The sequence below is a fragment of the Poeciliopsis prolifica genome, unplaced genomic scaffold, assembly GCF_027474105.1.
Source record: "Poeciliopsis prolifica strain line A6 unplaced genomic scaffold, Auburn_PproV2 SCAFFOLD046, whole genome shotgun sequence".
Lineage (NCBI taxonomy): Eukaryota > Metazoa > Chordata > Actinopteri > Cyprinodontiformes > Poeciliidae > Poeciliopsis > Poeciliopsis prolifica.
Window position 1 is genome coordinate 4,519,378 of NW_026562421.1, and position 24,122 is coordinate 4,543,499.

General features: G+C 40.3%; 2 protein-coding genes across 2 annotated transcripts; one reads left to right on the top strand and one right to left on the bottom strand.

The window, feature by feature from the left end:
* The first annotated feature begins 132 nt into the window (after nt 1–132).
* Nucleotides 133–3,558, top strand: LOC129377039 (zinc finger protein OZF-like). The gene is made up of 2 exons (XM_055056764.1): nt 133–329; nt 1,374–3,558. Exons 1-2 carry the CDS (start codon nt 287–289, stop codon nt 3,035–3,037), a joined length of 1,707 nt encoding a protein of 568 aa, XP_054912739.1. The 5' UTR covers nt 133–286; the 3' UTR covers nt 3,038–3,558.
* A 16,370-nt stretch (nt 3,559–19,928) lies between these two features.
* LOC129377029 (ladderlectin-like) lies at nt 19,929–21,826 on the bottom strand. The gene is made up of 7 exons (XM_055056758.1): nt 21,723–21,826; nt 21,558–21,623; nt 21,378–21,393; nt 21,083–21,177; nt 20,738–20,872; nt 20,367–20,478; nt 19,929–20,122 (listed from the first exon to the last, which is right to left on the bottom strand). Exons 2-7 carry the CDS (start codon nt 21,621–21,623, stop codon nt 20,055–20,057), a joined length of 492 nt encoding a protein of 163 aa, XP_054912733.1. The 5' UTR covers nt 21,723–21,826; the 3' UTR covers nt 19,929–20,054.
* Between the last annotated feature and the right edge of the window lie 2,296 nt (nt 21,827–24,122).

Below are 24,122 nucleotides of genomic sequence, written 5' to 3' on the forward strand. Positions count from 1 at the left end.
TTGCCCTACTAATATGGCGGACAGACTAACTCGCAGCTGACTCCCTGTGTGGGCGGGACTTCCGGGTTTTTGTTCCTTTCTGCGTGTCCGGGCCTCTCTGCTCCTACTGCGCAGACTCCAGCTCCTCTTCAGTCCGGCCGCGGTGACCCGAGGCTTTTCTCCTGGTTTTGGTCGTAAGGCGGGTTTAAATTGAACTGTAACGGTTTACGGGCCGGACCGGAGACAGAAACGGTACCGGAAATGCAGAGGCAGCAGCTCAAACAGCGACTGGAAGAAAAACAGAAACATGGATTCTGCTTTTAGCTCTGCCGCTCAGATGGAAACTCCGGGTCGGTGGCTTTTCCTTTTTCACATCCACTGTGGACTTTAGCAGCAGTTTTAGGAAGATGGCGGATGTACCGGAACGAGAAGCTGCTGTCTGTTTGAGGCTTGTTGCGGTGTGTCACATCCACTGGTGGCCAGTTTATGTGGGGACCTTCGCTGCGCAGCAGGGGTCTGCATGGATCCCTGATCAAAATGCACCAAGTTATAGAGATAAAAACCAGAGACATGCTGAACTGTGGCCCTTCCAGAAGAAAACAAATGAAACTGGCAACAATCATATACAAATAAGCAGAAAAGATTATGAATAAGCTCAAATTTACACCTTGTTGAGTTACAACCTCTTGCAAACAGAACAGCAATAGATTTTATACAAATCTTTAATCTTAAGTCACATTGTTGTTCAGTTTTTAATGCAGCAAACATCCAACATGCTGCTGCGCAATTATGAAATCTGTATGACTTTTTAAATCATACAGTGAATATTTGCCAGGACAAAGTTTATCATTTATTTGAACTTTGGGTTATTTGTAATATATTTTCCCTGCAACACTTTATTGACTGTAAACTTGATATTTACAGAAAGGATCTTATATGATTTGTACATAATTGCATTGGCTTTAAAATGACCAAATAAAACGACTCAGAAGGCAAACCTGAGTCGACTCAAATCGTTTTTATTAAAGGAAGAATTCTGTTTTCAAGTAACACAATAAGTTTTATATAGAATACATAATGTGTAGTTAAAACTACATTATACATTTAAAAATAGTCTATTTACATTTTCACATGAATTAAAAATGGTCAAGAGGAAAATCCATAATCAACCTGATATTATCCCAAACATCTGCAGCCAGTCCAGGTTCTCGTTCCTGGTTCTGGTCAGAACTCTGGTAGATAATTTCTTTATAGCTCAGAACTTCCTTCATTTTTCCAGTTTCATTAATCAACATGTGATTGATCTCAGCATCAGTTCTTCCTCTATTTCTGTTTTATCTTGTTAGAAATGTTAAACTCTAATTGTTCACAATGTGTTCCTGTGTTTTCTGTAGGTGTTCAGGAGCAGCTGATTGTTAAAGAAGAAGCTGATGAAGAGCAGAGTCCTGGTGGAGACCAGCAGGACGCAGAGCGTCTCCACATCAAGAAGGAGGAAGTCTGGAGCAGTATGGAGGATGAAGAGCTCAGTGTGAAGAAGGAGATGGATCCTACCAGGTTTCCACTCACTGTGGTTCTTATGAAGAGTGAGGATGATGAAGATATACCTCTGTTCTCTCAGCTTCATCAGACAGAAGTTGGAGATCTTCCAACCAGCAGCTCAGCTGGCCAGATGAAAGCAGAAAGGGATGGAGAGCACAGTGGAGGAGCAGAGTCCAGCAGGAACCCAGACACTTCCAGCTCTTCAGAGACGGAGGTCAGTGGGGATGAAGAGGAGGAGGAGGAGGAGGATGTGAACCATCCTGGTTCTCATCTGAAACACCCACCAGACTTTGGCTCTGAAACTGAGGACAGCGAGAACGACTGGAAGGAAACTAGAGCTGCAGAGTCAGGAGGAAACGCCGCCAACAAGTCGCTGAGCTGCTCAGAGTGCAGTCAACAGTTTGGTAACAAGCGCTCCGTCCAGAGACATGGCTCAAGAAAAAACCGTTCGGCTAAAAACGTCGACTCAGCAAACATCCAGACTGATTCAAAAGGTTTTACCTGTGATGACTGCGGGAAAGGTTTCAGCCTAAAAAACTCCTTAAACCGACACCTGAGAATCCACACAGGAGAGAAACCATTCAACTGCGACGTCTGTGAACAGAAATTTAACCAGAAGTCTCACCTAAAAATTCACAGGAGAATCCACACTGGAGAGAAACCGTTCAGTTGTAGTGCATGTGAAGTTCGATTTAACCAAAAGTCAAGCTTAAATCTGCACATGAGGAACCACTCAGAGGAGAAACCGTTTCACTGTGATGATTGTGAGCAAAGATTTAACAAAAAGTCAGATTTAAACAAACACAAGAGAGTCCACATGGAAGAAAAACCCTTTGGTTGTGACGTTTGTGGGAAAAGATTCAGTCGAAAGGCAGATTTAAACATGCACACACGAGTCCACACTGGAGACAAACCATTTGCTTGTGATGTCTGTGGACAGACGTTTAGTCTTAAGGCTAATTTAAAGAAGCACATGAGGATTCACACAGGAGATAAACCATTTGGTTGTCTTTTCTGTGAGCAACGATTCAACAGAAGGTCACATTTAAACATACACATCAGAATCCACACTGGAGAAAAACCATTTGTTTGTGATGTTTGTGGTCAAAGGTTTAGTGATAAGTCAGCTGTAAACAAACACATGAGAATTCATACAGGAGACAAACCTTTCGGTTGTGATGTTTGTGGGAAAGGATTCAATCAAAAGTCGAGTTTAAACAAGCACATCCGGATCCACACTGGAGACAAACCGTTTGGTTGTGAGATTTGTGGACAAAGTTTTAATCAAAAGTCGACTTTAAACATCCACCAGAGGATACACACCGGAGACAAGCCCTTTGGTTGTCACGTTTGTGGACAAAGATTTAACCACAAATCAAATTTAAATAAACACAAGAGGATCCACACAGGAGAAAAACCCTACGGCTGTCACGTCTGTGGGAAAAGATTTTACCAAAAGCCTCATTTAAACAGACACATGAGGGTCCACATTGGAGAGGACACATGTATAAATACATAAGTTAAAGGTTCATTCCAGAGAGGCGTCAACAGGAAATCTTCCTCTCCTCGAACCGTTAATACCCTGAGCATTAGTTCTGGTCCAGGGTCCCAAACTGGGACCATTATAATGTCTGTTGGATTCACTGAGTGCTGGAGTTTTGCTGCTTCTTAATTTATCTGATGATTCAGGTCAACACTCGCCTCAGCAGCAGACTTCGGAAAGCCGTTAGAAACCAGGAAGTCTCACCAAAACAGCATTCATATCCAATTGTTTCTAAACGTTTATGGTTTAAAACACAAGTGAAGTGTTTGGATACAACTGTACTGAGCCAAAGCATAAAAGCTTTTATTTTTAAGAAGAAACAATCAATCTGCTGCTGTTCTCCGTTTCATCTGCTCTGCTGACTTCCTGGTTTACTTTTCTATTCAAACATTGACAAGATTGTTGGCACCTCTCTTGTTTATGACCAAAACCCCTCGATAGTCACTGAAATAACTTGAAACTGACAAAAGCAAAAATAAAAATGTACTTAAAGTTAATCTTGGAAAATCAGACTTTGCTTTTGATTTTGGTTCAAGCTAATAATATTTTGTTGCTCAACCTGTTAAGAATCATTTTTAACGTTGGTTTCTCTGACGTGATGTTTTTAAGTCTTTTTAAAAATCAAAACATGAAAAGAAAAGGGTTAGTTGTTTAATAAGCCTGGTTTATTGTGAAACTGGAGTTTCTGTTTTGTGGTTTTATGACTGTCTGGTTGTCTTTGCATCACAGCAGAACTGGTCTGCACATCTTTGCAAAGATCTTTGTTCCTTCACGTTTCTCATCCCTGACATCAGACGCTCAGTTCAGTTCTGCAAATAATTATCCCTTCATGTCTGCACAAATACCAACCTCTACAACAAAAGATAAAACCATTAGATGTTCTGAAACGTGTTAAAGTCCATGACGAACTTCTTCTTTATGCTCAGGTTAAATGTTGTCTCGTTCTGTTTCAGTCTCACTCTGCTTCCCCTTTTCACTCACTTCATCTGAGTCACTTCCTGACCCCAACCTTACCATGAACACATTATAAACATTTCCAACAGAATAATTATCACCAGTTATTACTACTGACGCAATTATCAAAACTCAATTTCTCCATGACTATAACTTCTAATGTTTAGATACAGAAAGAAACAGATTAAAGCAAAATTAAAAGACAAAAGCACAACCCCATTAATTGTACTGCGGTAATATTCTACTGTATGTCTTGGATCTAATACTCGTTTTAAAGGTTGACTTCTAAAAGTTTTATTGGGACAAGATGGTCGATACACAGAACAGCAGTTGCTATTAAATGCAGCAGTTTTTCATGACAGTTTGAACAACGCGGATCAGGCCTCTTGGATGTGCGGTTCTCCATCCGACACGAATCTGATCTGACATACAGAGCTGAGTCCGAACGGCCCGGTCGCATCCATCCCACCCGGTCGCATCCGTCCCACCCGTCGCATCCGTCCCACCCGGTCGCATCCGTCCCACCCGTCGCATCCGTCCCACCCGGTCGCATCCGTCCAACCTGAACATTTATCCTCAACATTCAGCAAATGCATCCTGATTGGTGCAAACGGAAAGAAAAACAACAACCAGGGTGAACTGTAGCAGGGATCAAGTTCATTTTCTGTCTGCAGTCAGACAACAACTTCATAAGACATGCTGCATTATTAGCATCCATGTTTACTTCCACAAACAACGAGAGAATTCGTGTCACTAGAGAACAGAGTTTTCTTTATGTGGGTTGGCAGAACGCGCTCTGCGTTATGGCGCCCTCTGCGTTATGCGCCCTCTGCGTTATGGCGCCCTCTGCGTTATGGCGCCCTCTGCGTTATGGCGCCCTCTGCGTTATGGCGCCCTCTGCGTTGTGGCGCCCTCTGCGTTATGGCGCCCTCTGCGTTATGGCGCCCTCTGCGTTATGGCGCCCTCTGCGTTATGGCGCCCTCTGCGTTATGGCGCCCTCTGCGTTATGGCGCCCTCTGCGTTGTGGCGCCCGGTCATTTGCAGTTCACTCTTCAGATCACATGGAGAGTGATCTGAAGAGTGATCACTTATATTTGGAAATGTGAACAACTAAAAAAATGTGTTTTTTATAAAAAAAAAATCATAATTGATTATTAAAACCTGCAGTGTGAACGTAACCAAAGTTTTTCTTATTCATCTTTTGCTTTTACTTTCAGTTTAGTTGAACTTTACAACCTTAGTTAAAGAGCTTATTTGCAGAAGTATTTCAGCTGGAAGTAATATGTAATTAATTAGTTTTATAAGTTTGTATCAGATCCTTTTTATTTATCTATCTGCAGCTTTTAGTCAGATGCTCTTTTGGAAACATAATGTTTAGATGTAAAATAATTTGTAAATGCAAATAAGCATGAAGACACAGTGATGCTGCATAGTTATAAAGAAATGAGCTGCAGCTGAAAAGCAGAAGCAGGAAGAGAATTAACATTTTCATTAGAACAGGAAACACTTTAGAGAAGTTCAACTTCCATCCATCAGAGTCTCAACATGATCTTCACCTGGTTCTGCCTCGTCTGCCTCCGTGAGTTCACTTTCCTTCATTCAAACATTTTCACTAATTTATTATTCTGTTCATGTAAACAGAAACTGTAAAACTTCAGCAGGCAGCTGAGCGTTTGGTTGGCTTTAAAAAAGGAAGATGAAGTTTTAAAATAACCAGAGCAAAACAGAGGCTTGTTGAGATGTTTCTGCTTCCTGAACATTAAAGCTGCAACATTTAAGCTTGGAATCTAATTTTGATCATTTCCGTTTCCAATCGGATCGTTTCAGAACTTCTTAGTTTTAATGTTTGGATTCTTGGGGGTTGAAGGTGAAATTCATCAGGAGTTTATTACAGAGACGTGAGGTTTTGCTCTCGCTTGGAGCCGGTCCATAACTGAATCAGAACAACAGGAAGTCCTGACATTAACTGTTGGTCTGTTCTGCAGCTCTGCACATCACCAACAGCAGAACCGATGAGTCTGTGAAGCGTTTTTATCAAGTTTCTGGACAAGAAATTAACATTAGATGTTCCTTTCCTTCATCTGGAGGATGGAAGATCTTCTGCTGGGAAAACTGTGAAGAAAAAAACATTCTCATTGTAACACATAAAACATCAGCGAGAAGTGAACGATACAGGATTGAATATGAAAGAGGAGTTCTGTATGTGAGCATCTCAGCGCTGACCCGGTCCGACTCAGGACGGTACCGATGTGGATTGTGGACATATTCATCCAGATATTTATACCAGGACTTTGAACTGGTTGTTGTTGAAGGTGAGTCTGAAAAGCTGCTAAAATCCCAGAGAAAATGTGGAACTGGATCACCAGACTTAGACTGGTTCAACTGGGCAGCTGCCATGTGACACTGGGATTAATGTGATCAGATTATTATGATGAGTCAGAAAGTAACTGATGATTATTTTAACAGCTCTGCTGGATGGAAGCAAAGATCATCACCTCTATAAAGAAGCTGGCAGCTCACTGACAGTCGCCTGTTTCTTTGGTTCTGATGGGAGAAAACATCAGTTCTGCAGAGGAGAATGTAGAAAACAAGTTCTTATTGAGACTGATGGAGACAGAGCTAAAACAGGCAGATACAGCATTGAATATGTAGGAGGATTTCTGTCTGTGAGCATCTCAGCGCTGCCCAGTCTGACTCAGGACGGTACCGATGTAACCTGGACGTGGCGTACGACTTTGATCCACACAGAGACTTTTATCTGACCGTTACAGATGGTGAGTTTTTGTTAAATAAAAATTAAGTCTTCTTCAATCTAAAATAAAAATGTAACAATGCTTGTGTTAAAAACATCCCACCTTGTAATTTGAAGGTATTTTATGAAATTTGCTTTTAATGTAAATTATGACACTGTTGTTGATTATTGCGATTTCCAGCCACCTGCTTTTCTTGGCTCATTTCAAACTTGTTCTGTTTTATTTGGAGCTAAACTTTTCTTCCAATTCCCAGCAGTCCAACCGATAACAACAACAACTACAGCAACAACAACTACAGCAACAACAACCAGGAGTTTCAGCTCCAGTGCATCGAGTTTCACCTCTTCAGGTTCCTCTGCAGCCACCAAGCGTTCAGCTCTGGCTGATGGCGATAAATCACCTCCAGGTCCAACCGCTCTCCCTGCTGGACATGCAGAGATTTTACTCTGTTTGCACAGAAATGCTCAGTTTGATGCTAATTTATGTTTTTAGGATTTGTTTGTTTGGATCCCCATAACAACGGCTTTTCTTCCTGGGGTTAAAACATTAATTACAAAAACAGTTACATATGCATATTAGAAACATAACACATAATTCATAAATACATGATCACACTTTACATAATAATGAAGTTACATCAGAAACATGAAACCTTTTTGGATGTTTGGGATCAATATTTGTCCAGCTGGGCTCTGAAACCCACATCAACACTAATAACCCAACAAAACGTCCTGTTTGCAGACGTTCTGCTGATCGTGGGTCTGGCCTTCATCTTCATCATCATCATGTTGACTGCGGCTCTGCTGGTTTTCTGCAGAAACAGATCACAGAACCCTGAAGGTAGGAAACGGGACAAACACTCGGAAACATTGTTATTCTGGTTACCATTGACCAAATCTCCAAAGTTTTTTTTCTTCTTTTCAATATTTCAGTTTGATTTAAGTATGACAGGTATTTCAGGTTGACTGGTTCTGACTGGGATCTTAAAGTTTGAGCTTTCAGGACCTGAAGCTGCATGTAAGACCAGGACTGATGTTGGTGGAAGGTGTTGGAGTTGTTCTTGTGTTTAGTGTTCTTGTGTTTAGTGTTCTGGTTTTTAGTGTTCTTGTGTTTAGTGTTCTGGTTTTTAGTGTTCTGGGTTTTAGTGTTCTGGTGTTTAGTGTTCTGGTTTTTAGTGTTCTTGTGTTTAGTGTTCTGGTTTTTAGTGTGTGTTTAGTGTTCTTGTGTTTAGTGTTCTGGTTTTTAGTGTTCTTGTGTTTAGTGTTCTGGTTTTTAGTGTTCTTGTGTTTAGTGTTCTTGTGTTTAGTGTTCTGGTTTTTAGTGTTCTGGTGTTTGTTCTGGTTTTTAGTGTTTGTGTTTAGTGTTCTGGTGTTTAGTGTTCTGGTTTTTAGTGTTCTTGTGTTTAGTGTTCTGGTTTTTAGTGTTCTGTTTAGTGTTCTGGTTTTTAGTGTTCTGGTGTTTAGTGTTCTGGTTTTTAGTGTTCTGGTTTTTAGTGTTCTTGTGTTTAGTGTTCTGGTTTTTAGTGTTCTGGTTTTAGTGTTCTGGTGTTTAGTGTTCTGGTTTTTAGTGTTCTGGTGTTTAGTGTTCTGGTTTAGTGTTCTGGTTTTTAGTGTTCTGGTTTTTAGTGTTCTTGTGTTTAGTGTTAGTGTTCTGGTGTTTAGTGTTCTGGTTTTTAGTGTTCTGGTGTTTAGTGTTCTGGTATTTAGTGTTCTGGGTTTTAGTGTTCTGGTGTTTAGTGTTCTGGTTTTTAGTGTTCTGGTTTTTAGTGTTCTGGTTTAGTGTTCTTGTGTTTAGTGTTCTGGTTTTTAGTGTTCTGGTTTTTAGTGTTCTGGTGTTTAGTGTTCTGGTTTTTAGTGTTCTGGTGTTTAGTGTTCTGGTTTTTAGTGTTCTGGTTTTTAGTGTTCTGGTTTTTAGTGTTCTTGTGTTTAGTGTTCTGGTGTTTAGTGTTCTGGTTTTTAGTGTTCTTGTGTTTAGTGTTCTTGTGTTTAGTGTTCTGGTTTTTAGTGTTCTTGTGTTTAGTGTTCTGGTTTTTAGTGTTCTTGTGTTTAGTTCTTGTGTTTAGTGTTCTGGTTTTTAGTGTTCTTGTGTTAGTGTTCTGGTTTTAGTGTTCTTGTGTTTAGTGTTCTTGTGTTTAGTGTTCTGGTTTTTAGTGTTCTTGTGTTTAGTGTTCTGGTTTTTAGTGTTCTTGTGTTTAGTGTTCTGGTGTTTAGTGTTCTGGTTTTTAGTGTTCTTGTGTTTAGTGTTCTGGTTTTTAGTGTTCTGGTGTTTAGTGTTCTGGTTTTTAGTGTTCTGGTGTTTAGTGTTCTGGTTTTTAGTGTTCTGGTTTTTAGTGTTCTTGTGTTTAGTGTTCTGGTTTTTAGTGTTCTGGTTTTTAGTGTTCTGGTGTTTAGTGTTCTGGTTTTTAGTGTTCTGTGTTTAGTGTTCTGGTTTAGTGTTCTGGTTTTTAGTGTTCTGGTTTTTAGTGTTCTTGTGTTTAGTGTTCTGGTGTTTAGTGTTCTGGTGTTTAGTGTTCTGGTTTTTAGTGTTCTGGTGTTTAGTGTTCTGGTATTTAGTGTTCTGGGTTTTAGTGTTCTGGTGTTTAGTGTTCTGGTTTAGTGTTCTGGTTTTTAGTGTTCTGGTTTTTAGTGTTCTTGTGTTTAGTGTTCTGGTTTTAGTGTTCTGGTTTTTAGTGTTCTGGTGTTTAGTGTTCTGGTTTTTAGTGTTCTGGTGTTTAGTGTTCTGGTTTTTAGTGTTCTGGTTTTTAGTGTTCTGGTTTTTAGTGTTCTTGTGTTTAGTGTTCTGGTGTTTAGTGTTCTGGTTTTTAGTGTTCTTGTGTTAGTGTTCTGGTTTTTAGTGTTCTGGTGTTTAGTGTTCTGGTTTTTAGTGTTCTGGTGTTTAGTGTTCTGGTATTTAGTGTTCTGGGTTTTAGTGTTCTGGTGTTTAGTGTTCTGGTTTTTAGTGTTCTTGTGTTTAGTGTTCTGGTGTTTAGTGTTCTGGTTTAGTGTTCTTGTGTTTAGTGTTCTGGTTTTTAGTGTTCTGGTGTTTAGTGTTCTGGTTTTTAGTGTTCTGGTTTTTAGTGTTCTGGTGTTTAGTGTTCTGGTTTTTAGTGTTCTGGTGTTTAGTGTTCTGGTATTTAGTGTTCTGGTTTTTAGTGTTCTGGTGTTCTGGTATTTAGTGTTCTGGTGTTTAGTGTTCTGGTGTTTAGTGTTCTGGTTTTTAGTGTTCTTGTGTTTAGTGTTCTGGTATTTAGTGTTCTGGTGTTTAGTGTTTCTGGTTTTTAGTGTTCTTGTGTTTAGTGTTCTGGTGTTTAGTGTTCTGGTTTTTAGTGTTCTTGTGTTTAGTGTTCTGGTATTTAGTGTTCTGGTGTTAGTGTTCTGGTTTTTAGTGTTCTGGTGTTTAGTGTTCTGGTGTTTAGTGTTCTGGTTTTTAGTGTTCTTGTGTTTAGTGTTCTGGTATTCAGTGTTCTGGTGTTTAGTGTTCTGGTTTTTAGTGTTCTTGTGTTTAGTGTTCTGGTGTTTAGTGTTCTGGTTTTTAGTGTTCTTGTGTTTAGTGTTCTGGTATTTAGTGTTCTGGTGTTTAGTGTTCTGGTTTTTAGTGTTCTTGTGTTAGTGTTGTGTTTCTGGTTTTTAGTGTTCTTGTGTTTTAGTGTTCTGGTATTCAGTGTTCTGGTGTTTAGTGTTCTGGTTTTTAGTGTTCTTGTGTTTAGTGTTCTGGTTTTTAGTGTTCTGGTGTTTAGTGTTCTGGTATTTAGTGTTCTGGTGTTTAGTGTTCTGGTTTTTAGTGTTCTGGTGTTTAGTGTTCTGGTTTTTAGTGTTCTGGTGTTTAGTGTTCTGGTATTTAGTGTTCTGGTGTTTAGTGTTCTGGTTTTTAGTGTTCTGGTGTTTAGTCTGATAGATCTTGGTTGAGAAGGCAGGAAGAGGACAGACATGCAGGTTCCCAGGTGTGGAGTGAGTTGGAAGGTGGAAAAAGAGAAAGTCTGCATCTTGAAGCTCCAAATCAGAAAGAAGAGTAGATTCACAGATGCGCTCACCTGAACGCTCAACACCTTTCAGATATGATTCTGGTGACTCTTGTCCACCTGCTCATGAGCCCAGCTTGCAGCAGATCTGAGGTCAGGCTGCAGGATGTAACCAGATCATTTCAGGTTGAGGCCATTTGGGCTGGATAATTCCTCAGCAAGATGTTTTAGACACATCTCTCAGTGAGAGGAGACTCACCTGGAAATCACGTCTCTCGGCTCTCTGGAAAAGCATTTCAGTTCCCTCAAGTTGAGGAGGAGGGAGAACCTGGTGAGCAAGCGAAGGTCCAGTTTGGTTCATCTGTTTCCGTTCAACCAAGTTGCAGCTGGTCGAGGACGGATGGAGGACTGTGGGGGTTCAGTTAGTGGCTCCTTTGTGACCTCTTTAGACAGAACCTGTGCAGGTGGTGATGTCCTGGAAGGAGCTTTCTGAATCTTCTGGTCTGTTTTTCAGCTCCTGCTGTGAAAACAAGGAAAACTCCTGCTGTTGAGGTGAGTTTGAGGAGCTTCACAGTTCAGCATAAAAACTCTAAAACGGTCAGAAATAAAGATGCATCAATTTCACCTTTTCTCCTGAAGACTAACGAAGTTTATGAAGAAATCAGAGATGAGATGAACTCTGTTCCTGTGAGAATCTCTACGGTTTACAGCTGCGCCTCCTTCTGTAAACCAGCTGCAGCTGATGGCGTCTACAGCCTGGCGATGGCAGCTCTTCCTCTGGACACGGTGAGCTGAACTTTGACCTGAATACTGGCAAAAACTGACATTCATTCATTCGTGACAAATAAAAACATGAAAGATCGTTGGATGGAATGGAGATGACCTGAGTGCCTTGGTGTCCCAAACCCGCTTTGTGTTTTTCAGACCCAGTTTAATGATCAGGAAGCTCTTGTTGCTCTGACCAGCAGCTCACCCTGACCGCTTGCTTTTCTTTCTTCAGGCTGAAGATGATTTGACTAGACCAACCTATATACCCAGGTGAACTTCCTCAACAGAAGCTCGGAGAATCAGCTGAGACCTTCTAACGACCTGGTTTACTCGGTTCCTCGGGTGGCTGTTGGCAGCCATGTTGGAGGAGAGTCTCTGTACTCCAACACGGCGTAGCGTCAGGACCGCAGAGAGAAACCGGCTTTAGTCTGTTCAAAGCTGAAACAGGCAGATTCATCCATTTTAACTTCTTTTCGTCCATTTATTATTGTTATTATATTGAATTTAAATGTAACTCTTGATCTTTCAAGTCGACTTTCTTTTTGATTCATATCAGAAAACCTGGTGGTTTTGTCAGAGATCGTCTTGCCTGATGAAACATCTCTGCTCTGTAAAAATGTCTGTTATTTCTCCTGGTTTTCTTTCAAACTTCTGCTTAATAAATTATTTCTACAGTCAGCGAACCGCCTCTTGTCATTTCTGTTTATTATTTTCTATCACTAAACAGAAAACTCTGCTGTTGGCCGAAAGAAATGGAGTAAAACTAAGACTGCGTAGCCTCAGTCCACACTAAAAACATGCAGGGAAACGTTCTTTATAGAAATCAAACAGAAACATGAACACAAACTTCATTTGCAACAGTTGACAGTTAATTGGGTTCAGAAGTTGATCAGATGTCATGCAGCTCTGCTCTGATAAGATCTGTCAGATTTGTGCTTGATTCATCCGGCGGCTGCAACAAGCAACAAGATGAGCTGGAAGATATTAAAGGAGTAAAATCCTTTAAAGGGGCAGCACTGAGTAATTTAACGCCTTGAAAATGTTCCTTTGTCTCTAAAAGCTGCAGCTGCAGGAGCTCTGGTTGGTTCCTCTTCATCATTACTTGGTTCTGCTTCGTCTTTCTCTTACAGCCTCTCATTTTTATTCCTTTCTCATTGAGCCGACTCGGTTTCAGCTCTGAGTGGGTCAGTGGTTCGATTCTCGGTCTGGGATTTCCCCTTTGACCTCCACCCAATAATTTGTTAATTTATTGTTTTATAAGGACCACTGGAGCCAAAATACCTTAAAACCAAACTTACATGAGCTATTTCTGAATCAGATTGTGAACAGAAACGTTCAGCTGAGCGTTTAGACGCCTTCGCCTCAACTTCCTGTTTTAAGGTTCAGACCTTAAAATAACTTTACTTGTAAGTTTGAGTTTTCTGTTTCAAAGCTTTTTATTTTCCTTTATTCTGAAACATCAAAAACCTTCTGGTGGTCAAAAGTAATAGTTTGATTGTCAACATCAAACATTTAAGGGTGAAAACTAAAAGCTGTGATTTCACTGCAGAAGCTCACAGGAAGTCCTGAAATCAGCTGATGGTCAGACGTTTGTCTTGTCCTCCTGTTGCAGACGTAGAGCTGAACTTGGGGTCGTTTATGTTCAGACTCTAGAAGTCGATGTTATGAAAGCAGGTTTCTGAATCTTCTGCTCTGTTTTTCAGGTGAGTGTCACGATCTTCAAATGTTCTAAAACTGTTGGAAATGCAGAGAAATTAATTTCCTTTTTCTTGAAGTCTGTGAGTTTATGAAGAAGTCGGTGAAGATGAGATGAAATCTCCAGTTTGCAGCGACGCCTCCCTGCAGTGACCCAGCAGCAGCTAATGGTTCTGCAGCCTGGCGACGGCAGCTCTTCCTCTGGACAGCTGACCTTTGACCTGAATACCTGGAAGGTTTTCATGGGCAAAACTCCCTGAGCAGATTGAAATCTAAACTGATTTAAATGGGGATAAAATCAAGCAATCGGATCATGACGTGTTTGAGGCTTCATCCAGAGTAGAAGCGCTGACAGAGTGATGAGACCGACGGTCAGGATTTTGTTCACTTTTGTTTTGGGTTATTATTTCTGTTTCTTTCTGTTAGTTCTGCAGTTTTACTTCAGTTCCTTCTTAGTATTTTTTTCCTGTCTTCTCCTTGTTTTTTTGTTGCAGTTTTTATTGTTTTATTTTTCACTGAGCCTTCAACATGACCCATGTTCTCACCAGTGGCGGAGCTACTTTTTTTCAAGGGGAGGCCAAAGGGTGAGCAAGGCTTTATCAGGGGTCCATATACAAATGATGAACGAAAGGAACAAATATTTTCTCACACACACACTCAAATTAAAATGGTTTTTTAACAAAGATTTGCCATGATCACAAGACGTTAAACGGCTCTATGGACCAGTGAACATGTAAATGTAAACTCAGAGCCCAGAATATGACCAAAAACAAATTCTCAAAAATAAATAAATAAATAAACTGCTTCTGGTGTGCAATAGGTTGTGCTGGGTGGGGGCAGTTCAGTGCCATTTCCTTCTGCTTCACTGTCTTCCTCCCCAGAGTCTGACTCTGAATGTATCACCCTCATCTCTCTCTGGAACTTCATTGGAAATGCATAAACAGACACAATAAAAAATGCAAAAAGCATCATGCTAACCTTTAGAATTAGGCTTATTGGATTTTAATACTTAAACTCTCTGTCAGCCTCTAACCCGCTGGTGATCCACTTGGGCCTGGAGTCTCCTGGCTGGATTCTCCAGGTTGGTCACTGCTGCAGGGTTCTGTCTGGTCCTGGTCACTGCTGCAGGGTTCTGTCTGGTCCTGGTCTCTGCTGCAGGGTTCTGTCTGGTCCTGGTCACTGCTGCAGGGTTCTGTCTGGTCCTGGTCACTGTGCAGGGTTCTGTCTGGTCCTGGTCACTGCTGCAGGGTTCTGTCTGGTCCTGGTCTGCTGCAGGGTTCTGTCTGGTCCTGGTCACTGCAGGGTTCTGTCTGGTCCTGGTCACTGCTGCAGGGTTCTGTCTGGTCCTGGTCACTGCTGCAAGGTTCTGTATGGTCCTGGTCACTGCTGCAGGGTTCTGTCTGGTCCTGGTCACTGCTGCAGGGTTCTGTCTGGTCCTGGTCACTGCAGGGTTCTGTCTGGTCCTGGTCACTGCTGCAGGGTTCTGTCTGGTCCTGGTCACTGCTGCAGGGTTCTGTCTGGTCCTGGTCACTGCAGGGTTCTGTCTGGTCCTGGTTTTTGCCTCTTTAAGAAGAACTGGGAGATATTCCCTTCTCTCTTCATTTTAACTATTATTTAAACTATAGTTTTTACTTTTCTGTAGCTATCTAAAATAATACTAAATTAAAAATAGATTAATTAAAATTAATTAATATAACTAGTTGGGTTATAATTCAAAGCTTTCATATGACATAGCCTACTTACATTTCAGTCATTATTAAACTTAATGGTTTTTCTCATATTCTTACCACACATTTCAAGCAAGAGCTGGGAGAAATAAAACATTAGAGGGCAGCATGTCACTAAAAATATATGTTAAAAGAATCTGTCTAAAACACGATCTATTAGCACTAGCATGGCTAATATAATAAACGAGGCACTATGCAGCGGTACACAACCATTTTGTTTCTTTTTAGAAATGTATGACAAGAGCCGCCTCTCATTAGGAAGGTAACAGCGGTTACTGCTGAGCGGTAAAATGTTGGAAATACCTGCAAAACTCCTGATGGGTGTAACTCTAAAGCCGTTGATGTTTTGGATCAAGCAGGAACCAACATGTCAGTTTAACCAATGAACAGCGTCGGCCATCGGGCTGCCTTCAGGGACAGTCGGAAATTACAGTTTTCCTGGCAAATCTTTTCCGATCTCATAAGTATTTTATTTTAAAATTACCATTTCCAGGGGGTGGCAGTAGGGGGGGCCAGGGCTCTGTTGGGGGTGGCAAGTGCCACCCCGGCCACCCCTCTGGCTCCGCCACTGCAACTCACACATCACGACACCAACAGGCCGGTTCTGCTGCCCCGACGTAACGAACACAGGAGCAGCTTCAATCAGAAACATGATCAGAGCAAATGTCTGCCTGCACACCGTCTACCAACGAACCTCGCCTCTCATCTGGATTATTGACTATATTTATTAACTGCTAATTGTTTCTAAACAGGAAAACAACTTAAATCCTCTCCTTTGGGATGAAATCAAAAGAAAAGGAAGCAAAACAACAACAAAAAAAGAAAAATGTTTTGGAAACAGTCAGCTGATTCCTCAGTTTGCTGCAGTTTGATGTTTATTGTAAAATTTATTTCTATTAATGCAGAAACTGTTTGTTCCTTGAACCGTAAACATCTTCATTTTGTCTCTTGAACAATGACTTGTTTTATAGAAATGATCGTCCAGATAGTTTTCTGGTGGAGTGAATCTGTAAATATCTGTCCAGGTATTAGGTGGCATGACAGTCGTTGTCTTTGTTCACATGTTAGTCACTCCGTTTTCAGAAGCATTTAAATGTTCAGTAACTGAGAGCAGAACCAGAGTAAAACCAGTAAAACATCTCCTTTAATATATTTATTGATATTAATGAATATATATTATTATTAATGAATAATTTATGAATTAATAAGTAATTAGTAAATTATTTATTAATGTTGTTGGTAGACTTGGTTATTTCAGACTTTACAAATATGATCCTGATCAAACTGCTAAACATAAATATACAAAGTACTGTAGGCTTTGCATTCAAAATATGTCAGAATAAAATTATTTACATACTGAAACACATCAGATGCTTTCTAATTACAAGTTGATATCGGTAGTTAATGGCAGCATCCTAAAATAAAACATCTTTAAAAACTAGAGAAAAAACAGAAACAGGTTTTCGAATAAATCAACCATGTCATAGTAACTAGAATCAAAATGCTCTTTGATAAATATCAGCTGTTATTTTCCATTCTATATTTGCATGAATTATTGCACTCTGTGGGGTTTCCCATGTGATGTGGCTTCAACTTGCTATGGTCAGATTTTTCCTGGACTTTTATTAGATCTTCTTAGATGTAGAAAAAAAAATTAATCATTTTGATATTCAGTTGCTGAAAACTACAAAAAGCATCAGGTTTGTCAAAAGATTCAAAAACATGACAAAAACTGTTTTTTGTGGGGGCTTTTTATGTGCACAGATGTGAACAAACCAGCTTGCACATGGTATTCCTGCACAAAGCTCTGTGTGGGTTTGTGACGTGTTCTGACTGTTTGTTTCTCATGCACTAAACAGCAACGCCTGTCTTATCTACAGTTAGCTTTACAAGGACTCCAACAAGCTCTCTATCCTCTGTCCTGTTGATTTGCTATTCCAAACATTATTATAATAATTCCAACAAGTCCAAAGGCCACAGCCTGGTAGCATTCTAACCCAGCTACCTACATCCCTCCAGTACCACTGTGATTTAAAATTATAATTATAAAGAAGCTTCACTTCATATTTTTTACATGAATCACAGCAGTGTCCATGGTAGTCTTTTTGTGTAGTTCACACATCTCTGTACTCTGTCAAAGTTGGAGGCTGGAACATGCAAGAGTGCCCACTACTGGTAAAAAGTTGCATGACGACAATGTGAAACAACAGAAGAGTTAAAAGTAGCTGAGATTTCAAACAAAAAATAGCAGGATGATATTTCAGTTGCTCACGACGTCCCAGTGGCCACAGGAAGGATCCTGCCAACAGCGTCAGGATTTTGGTGCAAATTAGTGGTAAATAACATCTCAAGTGAACAAATTGTCAATTTTGTATAAAGGGGAGAGACAATCATACAAGACATAATGCACACAAACTCTAAGCTGTCTGTGTTTCCTCACACAGAAAAACCCGATATCACAGAACATCAGGAAGGCATCTTTGATCTTTGACCTTAGTTGGACCCCAGTGACAACCCATCACACACATCACCAGATTTCTACTTAAAATTTCCAAGCATGTCAGATATTTATGACATATCTGACATAAACTCTAATATGAGATAGTTAGGGGGGAATTATTTTTGTAAATATAAAATTCAGAGTTTCTGTTAAACATTTTTTATTATTATACTGTTCTGTTGCATCACTGAAATAGTGATGTGTTTTTAGAAGAAGGTTGAGATTTCAACTTTGTTTATGGACAATAACAAACTACAAAGTTACAAAACTCACCTAAATGCAAATCACGAAAAACAAACATTTTCCATGATTTTAATCTTTTGTTGTTTAAACTGAAACAATGAAATTGGAACACATTTGTCCTCAGACAATAACACACAATAAAATAATTAACATTTCAAAAGAATTTGAAAACCTCACTTTAATAAAAAGAGTAAATGTCCTCAGTTTTGTCACATAAAATTGAAATGCGTGAGAATGAAATGCATTTTATCTAAAGGATCATTTCATTCTCACTGAAAAGAAAACAGTCGGATCAGCAAATTAATGCCAAGCAGGTCAGGTTTGACTATTCTGAAGGTGATCAAGGTGTGTAGATAATCATATTTATCTATACGGCAGGGCCAGGGTGTGCTGCGTAGTTGCTTGGAGATCAATAGAGGACACCTTTCAGTGAAAGCCACAGGTGTGGCTGCAATAGTCAAATAACTAAAATAATTTAGATCTGAAACAATAGTTAGTTTTGGATCATTAAAGGCAGAGTTAAATGTGCTACATGCAGATTTCTCAATGTTAAAAAAGAATGGATCTGAAGATATTGAATGAAACCTCTAAAGTGCTTTTACATGTTATTCAAATGCAAAATAATCAGAACATACATGGGAGGAACTGGAAAGTCAAGCCAGAAAACAATATGAGAATTTACTCAGTGCCAGAAAGCTCTGAAGGAAATGACATGATTATCTTTATCAATGAATAAAGCCAAGAAAAAACTGCGAGTGACAGATGAACTCCATGTGGAGAGGGACCATAGGATGGGGCCGAGGCCTGGACCAGAGAACAGGACCATAGGATAAAACCCAGAATTGTTCTGGTTCAATTTCAGTCATATGTCATGAAACACAAAGTGCTGCAGGCTGCATCCAGAACAAAGACTGTTCAAGTAAATGACAGAAGTGTCTATCATTTAACTAAATTACTCTGGGAAAGAAAAATAAAAAGATTTATTTCCAGCGACTGAAAGTTTTCTGCGAGGACAGAAAGTGAAGGTATAATGACTGCTGCTGCAGCTGGATTATGTGAGATTGGAGTCAACATGGAGGTTCCAGAGAAGAAAATGGATCTGGAGTTACTGCAGGATGGGAGTCGGTCCGCAGCCAGAGGAGGAGCGGTTCAGGACAAGCAGTCATGGAGGGCGCTGCCGGTCACCGATTTGTGGATTCTTTAGTCGTAAAACTGTCTGTGTTCAGAATATAGTTTCTGTTTTCTGCTTGTCTTGTAATCAGCACCAGCCCCCCTTCCTTTATGTAGCCCCCTCACTCTTGCTTTGTGTAATAAAAGACAAACATTTCTGCAGTGTCAGAACACATGGTGCACTGTTTGGAGGAGCAGCTCTCTGTGTTTTCTCATTTTGCAAACAAGACCTTGATCGAACACTAATTAACATCTGCGGTTCTTTTTATTTAGGTAAAAAAAATACCTATTATACTGGCGTTATGACCCGGATATCTACATGCCCGTTCGCTGACAGACGAAGAAACAACACTCTTAAAGAGTCGACAAGACCTGGAGGACAATGTTCAGGGGATTCTTCACGCTTTATGTCTGACTTTGTCTGCCAACGACGGATTGAAGAGATTCGACCAGACAAGGCAAAACTGACAGAAACGTGACTTGATAAGCATTTTTAATTGGGTTGGAGTCCCATCCCTCAATTGGTTTAAGTCCCAATTTGGTCTAAAATGTTTAAAATAAAATAAAAGAAAAAGAGGAGCAGGTCGGAGTTCTCCGTCCCTTTTTTATGAGGTCCCCATAAGGAGACAAACCTCGACAAACCTCGAGTGGAAGGATGTTATGAATGTGTGTGTGTGTGTGTGTGCGTGTGTGTATGTGTGTGTGGGTGTGTGTGTGTGTGTGTGTGTGTGTGTGTGTCTGTATTCATGTGTGTTTTGGTTCATCTGCTGTAAATAACAACCCATCTGCAGTATCCTGCTTGGGGTCAACAGATTTTTAACTAAAGATGTTTGGTGTTCCAGAGGTTTATGATGACAAACATTTTTACAAGGTTTCATTGGGTGTAAAATATTTGTGACACGAGTGAATTTCTGCAAAACATGTGATTCAGAGTTTGTGAAAACTTCATATTTCATAGATTTTTATTACTTTACTAATGCACTGATACTCTGATAATTTTCAGTAGAAATTTATAGCTGAGATTTAGAAATATTACCAATTAGTTTATAGCTGCTGCTTAATTAGAATCTTGACACTTTTTAAATTTTATATTTCAATCAATCAGATTTAAGAAAAAACATTTATTTAAGTGAGAAATGAAGTGAAATCAGGTTCTTCCAGCAGTGATGTCATCGAGGCTTGACATCCAGGTGGAAGTGACATCACCAGCAGGAAAGCCATACGGTTCAGATTATCAGGCATTAGGTTACACGGCTCTGGCACAGATGAAGGGAAGGGTCATATCACAGGGAGAATCATCAACAAAATCTCGTCCTGTAAAGAGACAAAGAGACAAGTCCTGACAAAGACTTTGACATGATTTGATTGGTTTCAGAAAGCATGCAGGGCAGATGACGAGTCTTGCCCAAGGACACAACGGACATGAATGGAGTGGGGGTTCGAACCAGGAACCCACTACAGGACAAACTCCTACTCACTAAGACACCAGATACAAAGATAAAAAACATGCATTTAAACAAAATGATTAAATTACAGGTGTATCTCCAGTAATAAATACCACGATCGTTGATGTTCATGCAGTGTTCATTTCCACCAGCATTGTCTGGCTGACCGGAGCCCCAGGTGGAAAAAATAAACTTGGAGCCGTCACTCCAAAACCAGGTGCCTTCCTGAACGAATGTCAAAGTTTAAAGTTTCTTTGCAAACAAATCACACAGAACCAACCTAGACATCTGTCACTCATTACAGAAAACATGAACTGTGTTTGGATCATTGATATTTAAACCCTCAGCTGGTCAGAGGAGCCAGAAGAAAACAATTCACAACAAATGTCATCTAAAAGCTTTTACAAAAAGAGCCATGAGAAATGCATCTTGACAGAAAAGTGATCAACCGAACGGAGATATTTGCATGTTTTTAAATTCTCACCTGTGCTGAATCATAACCGCCAATCCAAAATCTTGACTGTTTTAAAGTTGATCTGAGGACAGTCTGTCTGAGGAAGTTGTACTCGTCTATATTGTGGAATGAGGCCAGATGTGAATCCAAATTCTGGCAATGTTTCTGAAAAAGGCAACACTGGTTAAACTTTCCTCTGTGCAGTGAGACAGTTGGTGCAGCTGAATATCAACCTTTAGAAATTATGGATCTATTTGTTTAATGGAAATTAGTTTCTGGAACCTTATTGTTGGTGAATCTTATTGTCTTTATATCAATAAATTTACATTTCCTTTGAATGTAGGAAATCTGCTGAGATCATCACATCTGTTGTACCTCTGCTTCAGCCCAGGACTTTTGAAAAGTTACAACCACAAAACAGTGATGGTCGAACCAACTCCAACCTGCAGGGCAGTCAAATGCTGTGGGATCTGAAAAATTTGAAGAGAAAAGGTAAATACATAGATCTGATAATCAGCATCATTTTAACACCAAACACAGAAATTAAGGTCTGTAATTTTGCTGAAAGGATGACCCAATATAGCAAAAGTTTCCCATCTTTTCAAAGAACTTCTCAAAATATAATTGTCTTTTACATGTTAGAAACTCCAACAGTAAAAGAATCACATACCTCTTAGTTCACATGCCTGTGGATGAAAAACCCAAAGTTTTAGGACAAAATTCCCAACAAAACAAAGTTTTCTCATCAACCAAGTGATGGCTCAGATTGCTCCATCTGATCTACGTCAGTCAGCCAAAGCTCCCAACAGGGACATACCAGTCATTGTCTTAAGTCCTTCTCCATACTTACATCAGCTCCATCCCAGAGTCCAAAGCTCAGACCAAGAAGCAGAGAGAAGAGAAGACCGGCAGCCATCTGTAGAAAGAATGGTTAGGAAAGTTCATAATTAGCATCACAGATCAACTCAACCAAGACATAAAACATCACCATGAGCAGTAGGACTTTAAATGTTACCTTGTTCTGATGGTTAGTTGAAGAGTCTGTTCCAGCAGCAGTTTCTGGTCACAGGATGTCTCAGAGATGGAAACACAGACTTTATATACCTTCACTTTGTTTGTCTGTGAAGGACATTTTGGAGTAAGTCACTGTCTGTTCTCGCTTTTGTCACTTTTTTACAACGTGTTCAAGTTGTTGCAGAATCTTCCAGGATTCGGCCAAGGACGTTTTCCTGATATAGAAGAGTTACGTACCGTAAGAAGTGATTAGAACCGGACCAAACCGGCTGATGTTGCCACTTCTGCTTCTCTGTCCAGAACTGTGTTCTTGTATGGAATGTACTCTCTGATAACAGAAGTGGATTAAAAAAGGATGTATCTGTGAGATGTTGCTCTGCTTTTCCTGACTCTGTTGGATTCAGTCTGTTGACTGCCTTCAAATAAAACACTTGAAAGATAAAGTTGAAACTTTATCAATTCTTGAGTAGTTTGTCTGCCTGTTTGATAAGGAGTTTCCACCACATGCTTGGTGTGAGAAGTGGGATCTGTCATGCCAGAAGGACTCCGTGGCAGAGGACAAGAGCAGTCGGCCGTCCTGAAGACTGAAAAACCAGCTTCAGTCCACCTGTGTTAAAGAGGGCAGGTTCTGGATCCTTCTCCAGATTTGTGTCTCAAGACAGTCCAGTCACAGAGGTCTACAGATGATTCCTTTTGATTTCATGCTGGCTGCTCCGTGTTTAGCTGTGATCACCTCGACTTTTTGGAAACAATTAGAAAGCTTCTGCTGAGCCATCAACAAACAACCCGCTACCCCTTCGGTGCAGGGGTAGCGATCCGAGGCTTTGACAGATCCTGTGCAGCTCTTGGATACTAAAATTTCCTACACTCACTGAAGATAGCATTGACAAAAGTATAACAGTGCAGAACAGTATGTGAAATGTTAAGCTAGAGCTATGGATCTGCAGTAGCTTCAGTGGAAGAGGAGAGATTTTAGGTGAGAGGTGATAGATTGAAGCTCAATCATTTAAGAATAAAGTCTGTTTCCATGCTCACAACTTTCCTTAACAGGTCTCTGTATTTTTCTGCATAATTTCATGTCAGCGCACTTTGCGCCACATCCATGCTCAGAGGGTTGTGGCACAAAGGTGGAAGTGCACCAAAGCAAACTGTTGCTGCACAAATAAGACAGAAGCAGGTCAGAGTTTGCGTTTTGTTCAAGATCTCAGAGATTCCGTCATTCCTAGAGAACCTATTGTCCCAAATCCCTACACCATCCTATCACAATCCCTACACCATCCTATCACAAATCCCTACACCATCCTATCACAAATCCCTACACCATCCTATCACAAATCCCTACACCATCCTATCACAAATCCCTACACCATCCTATCACAAATCCCTACACCATCCTATCACAAATCCCTACAGGCAGCATGTCTTTCACAGTCATTGATTTAGCAAATGCTTTTTTCAGTGTTTCAGTTCACCCAGACAGTCAGTTCTGGTTTGCATTTCCGTTTGATGAAAACTCTACACATTCATAAGATTATGTCAAGGATACTGTGAATCACCAACCATTTTCCACCAAGCAATGAATGAGAATCTTTCACATCTGATACTCGCACCACGAACAGCTGGCTTACAGTATGTTGATGACCTTCTGCTGGCAGCTCCCACTCATGATCTGTGTGTTCCTGAAAGCATTAAATTACTCCATTTCCTGGCAGAAAATGGCCACAGTTGCTGCGGAACTAGTGGCTCTAACAAATGCATGCGTTCTCTTTGAAGACAAAAATGTGAACATTTACACAGACTCTTGCCATGCTTTTGGTGCAGTTCATGACTTTGGTGCTTTATGGAAACAACAATCTTTTCTTCGTTCTGATGGTTCCCCCATCTTAAATCACAAACTTGTTGCTGAAATGTTGGACATGGTGCTTCAGCCTAAAACTGTTGCCGTAATCAAAAATGCAGCCCCACAAATGGCTCTGACTGTGTCTAGAGGAAATGCAGTAGCTGACACTGAGGCAAAATGTGCAGCAACACTTCCTCTGGATACCACAATGTCGCTAGCCTCCACCCCAACCACTCTTGATCTCACAGATTTCCAATCCTTTGCAACTCAACATGAGAAAACACAGTGGTGGGAAAAGAGGTCTTCCCTCCAACATTCAGTTTGGATTGGTCCAAACCAAAATTTCTGCTTATCAAAACATTTTTTTCATCCCTTCTGTGTTGTGACCCATGGAGTCGACCATGCGTCACAAGGGAGTATGTTAAGAAAAATGGATCTAAATTGGTTTACAGTCAACTTTCCTAAATTTGCTCAAATCTTTTGTGAAAACCTCTTAGTTTGCTTCTCAAACAACATTCTAGAAGCCTCATACTGACAGGAGTGGGAGCCCACACCACAGTC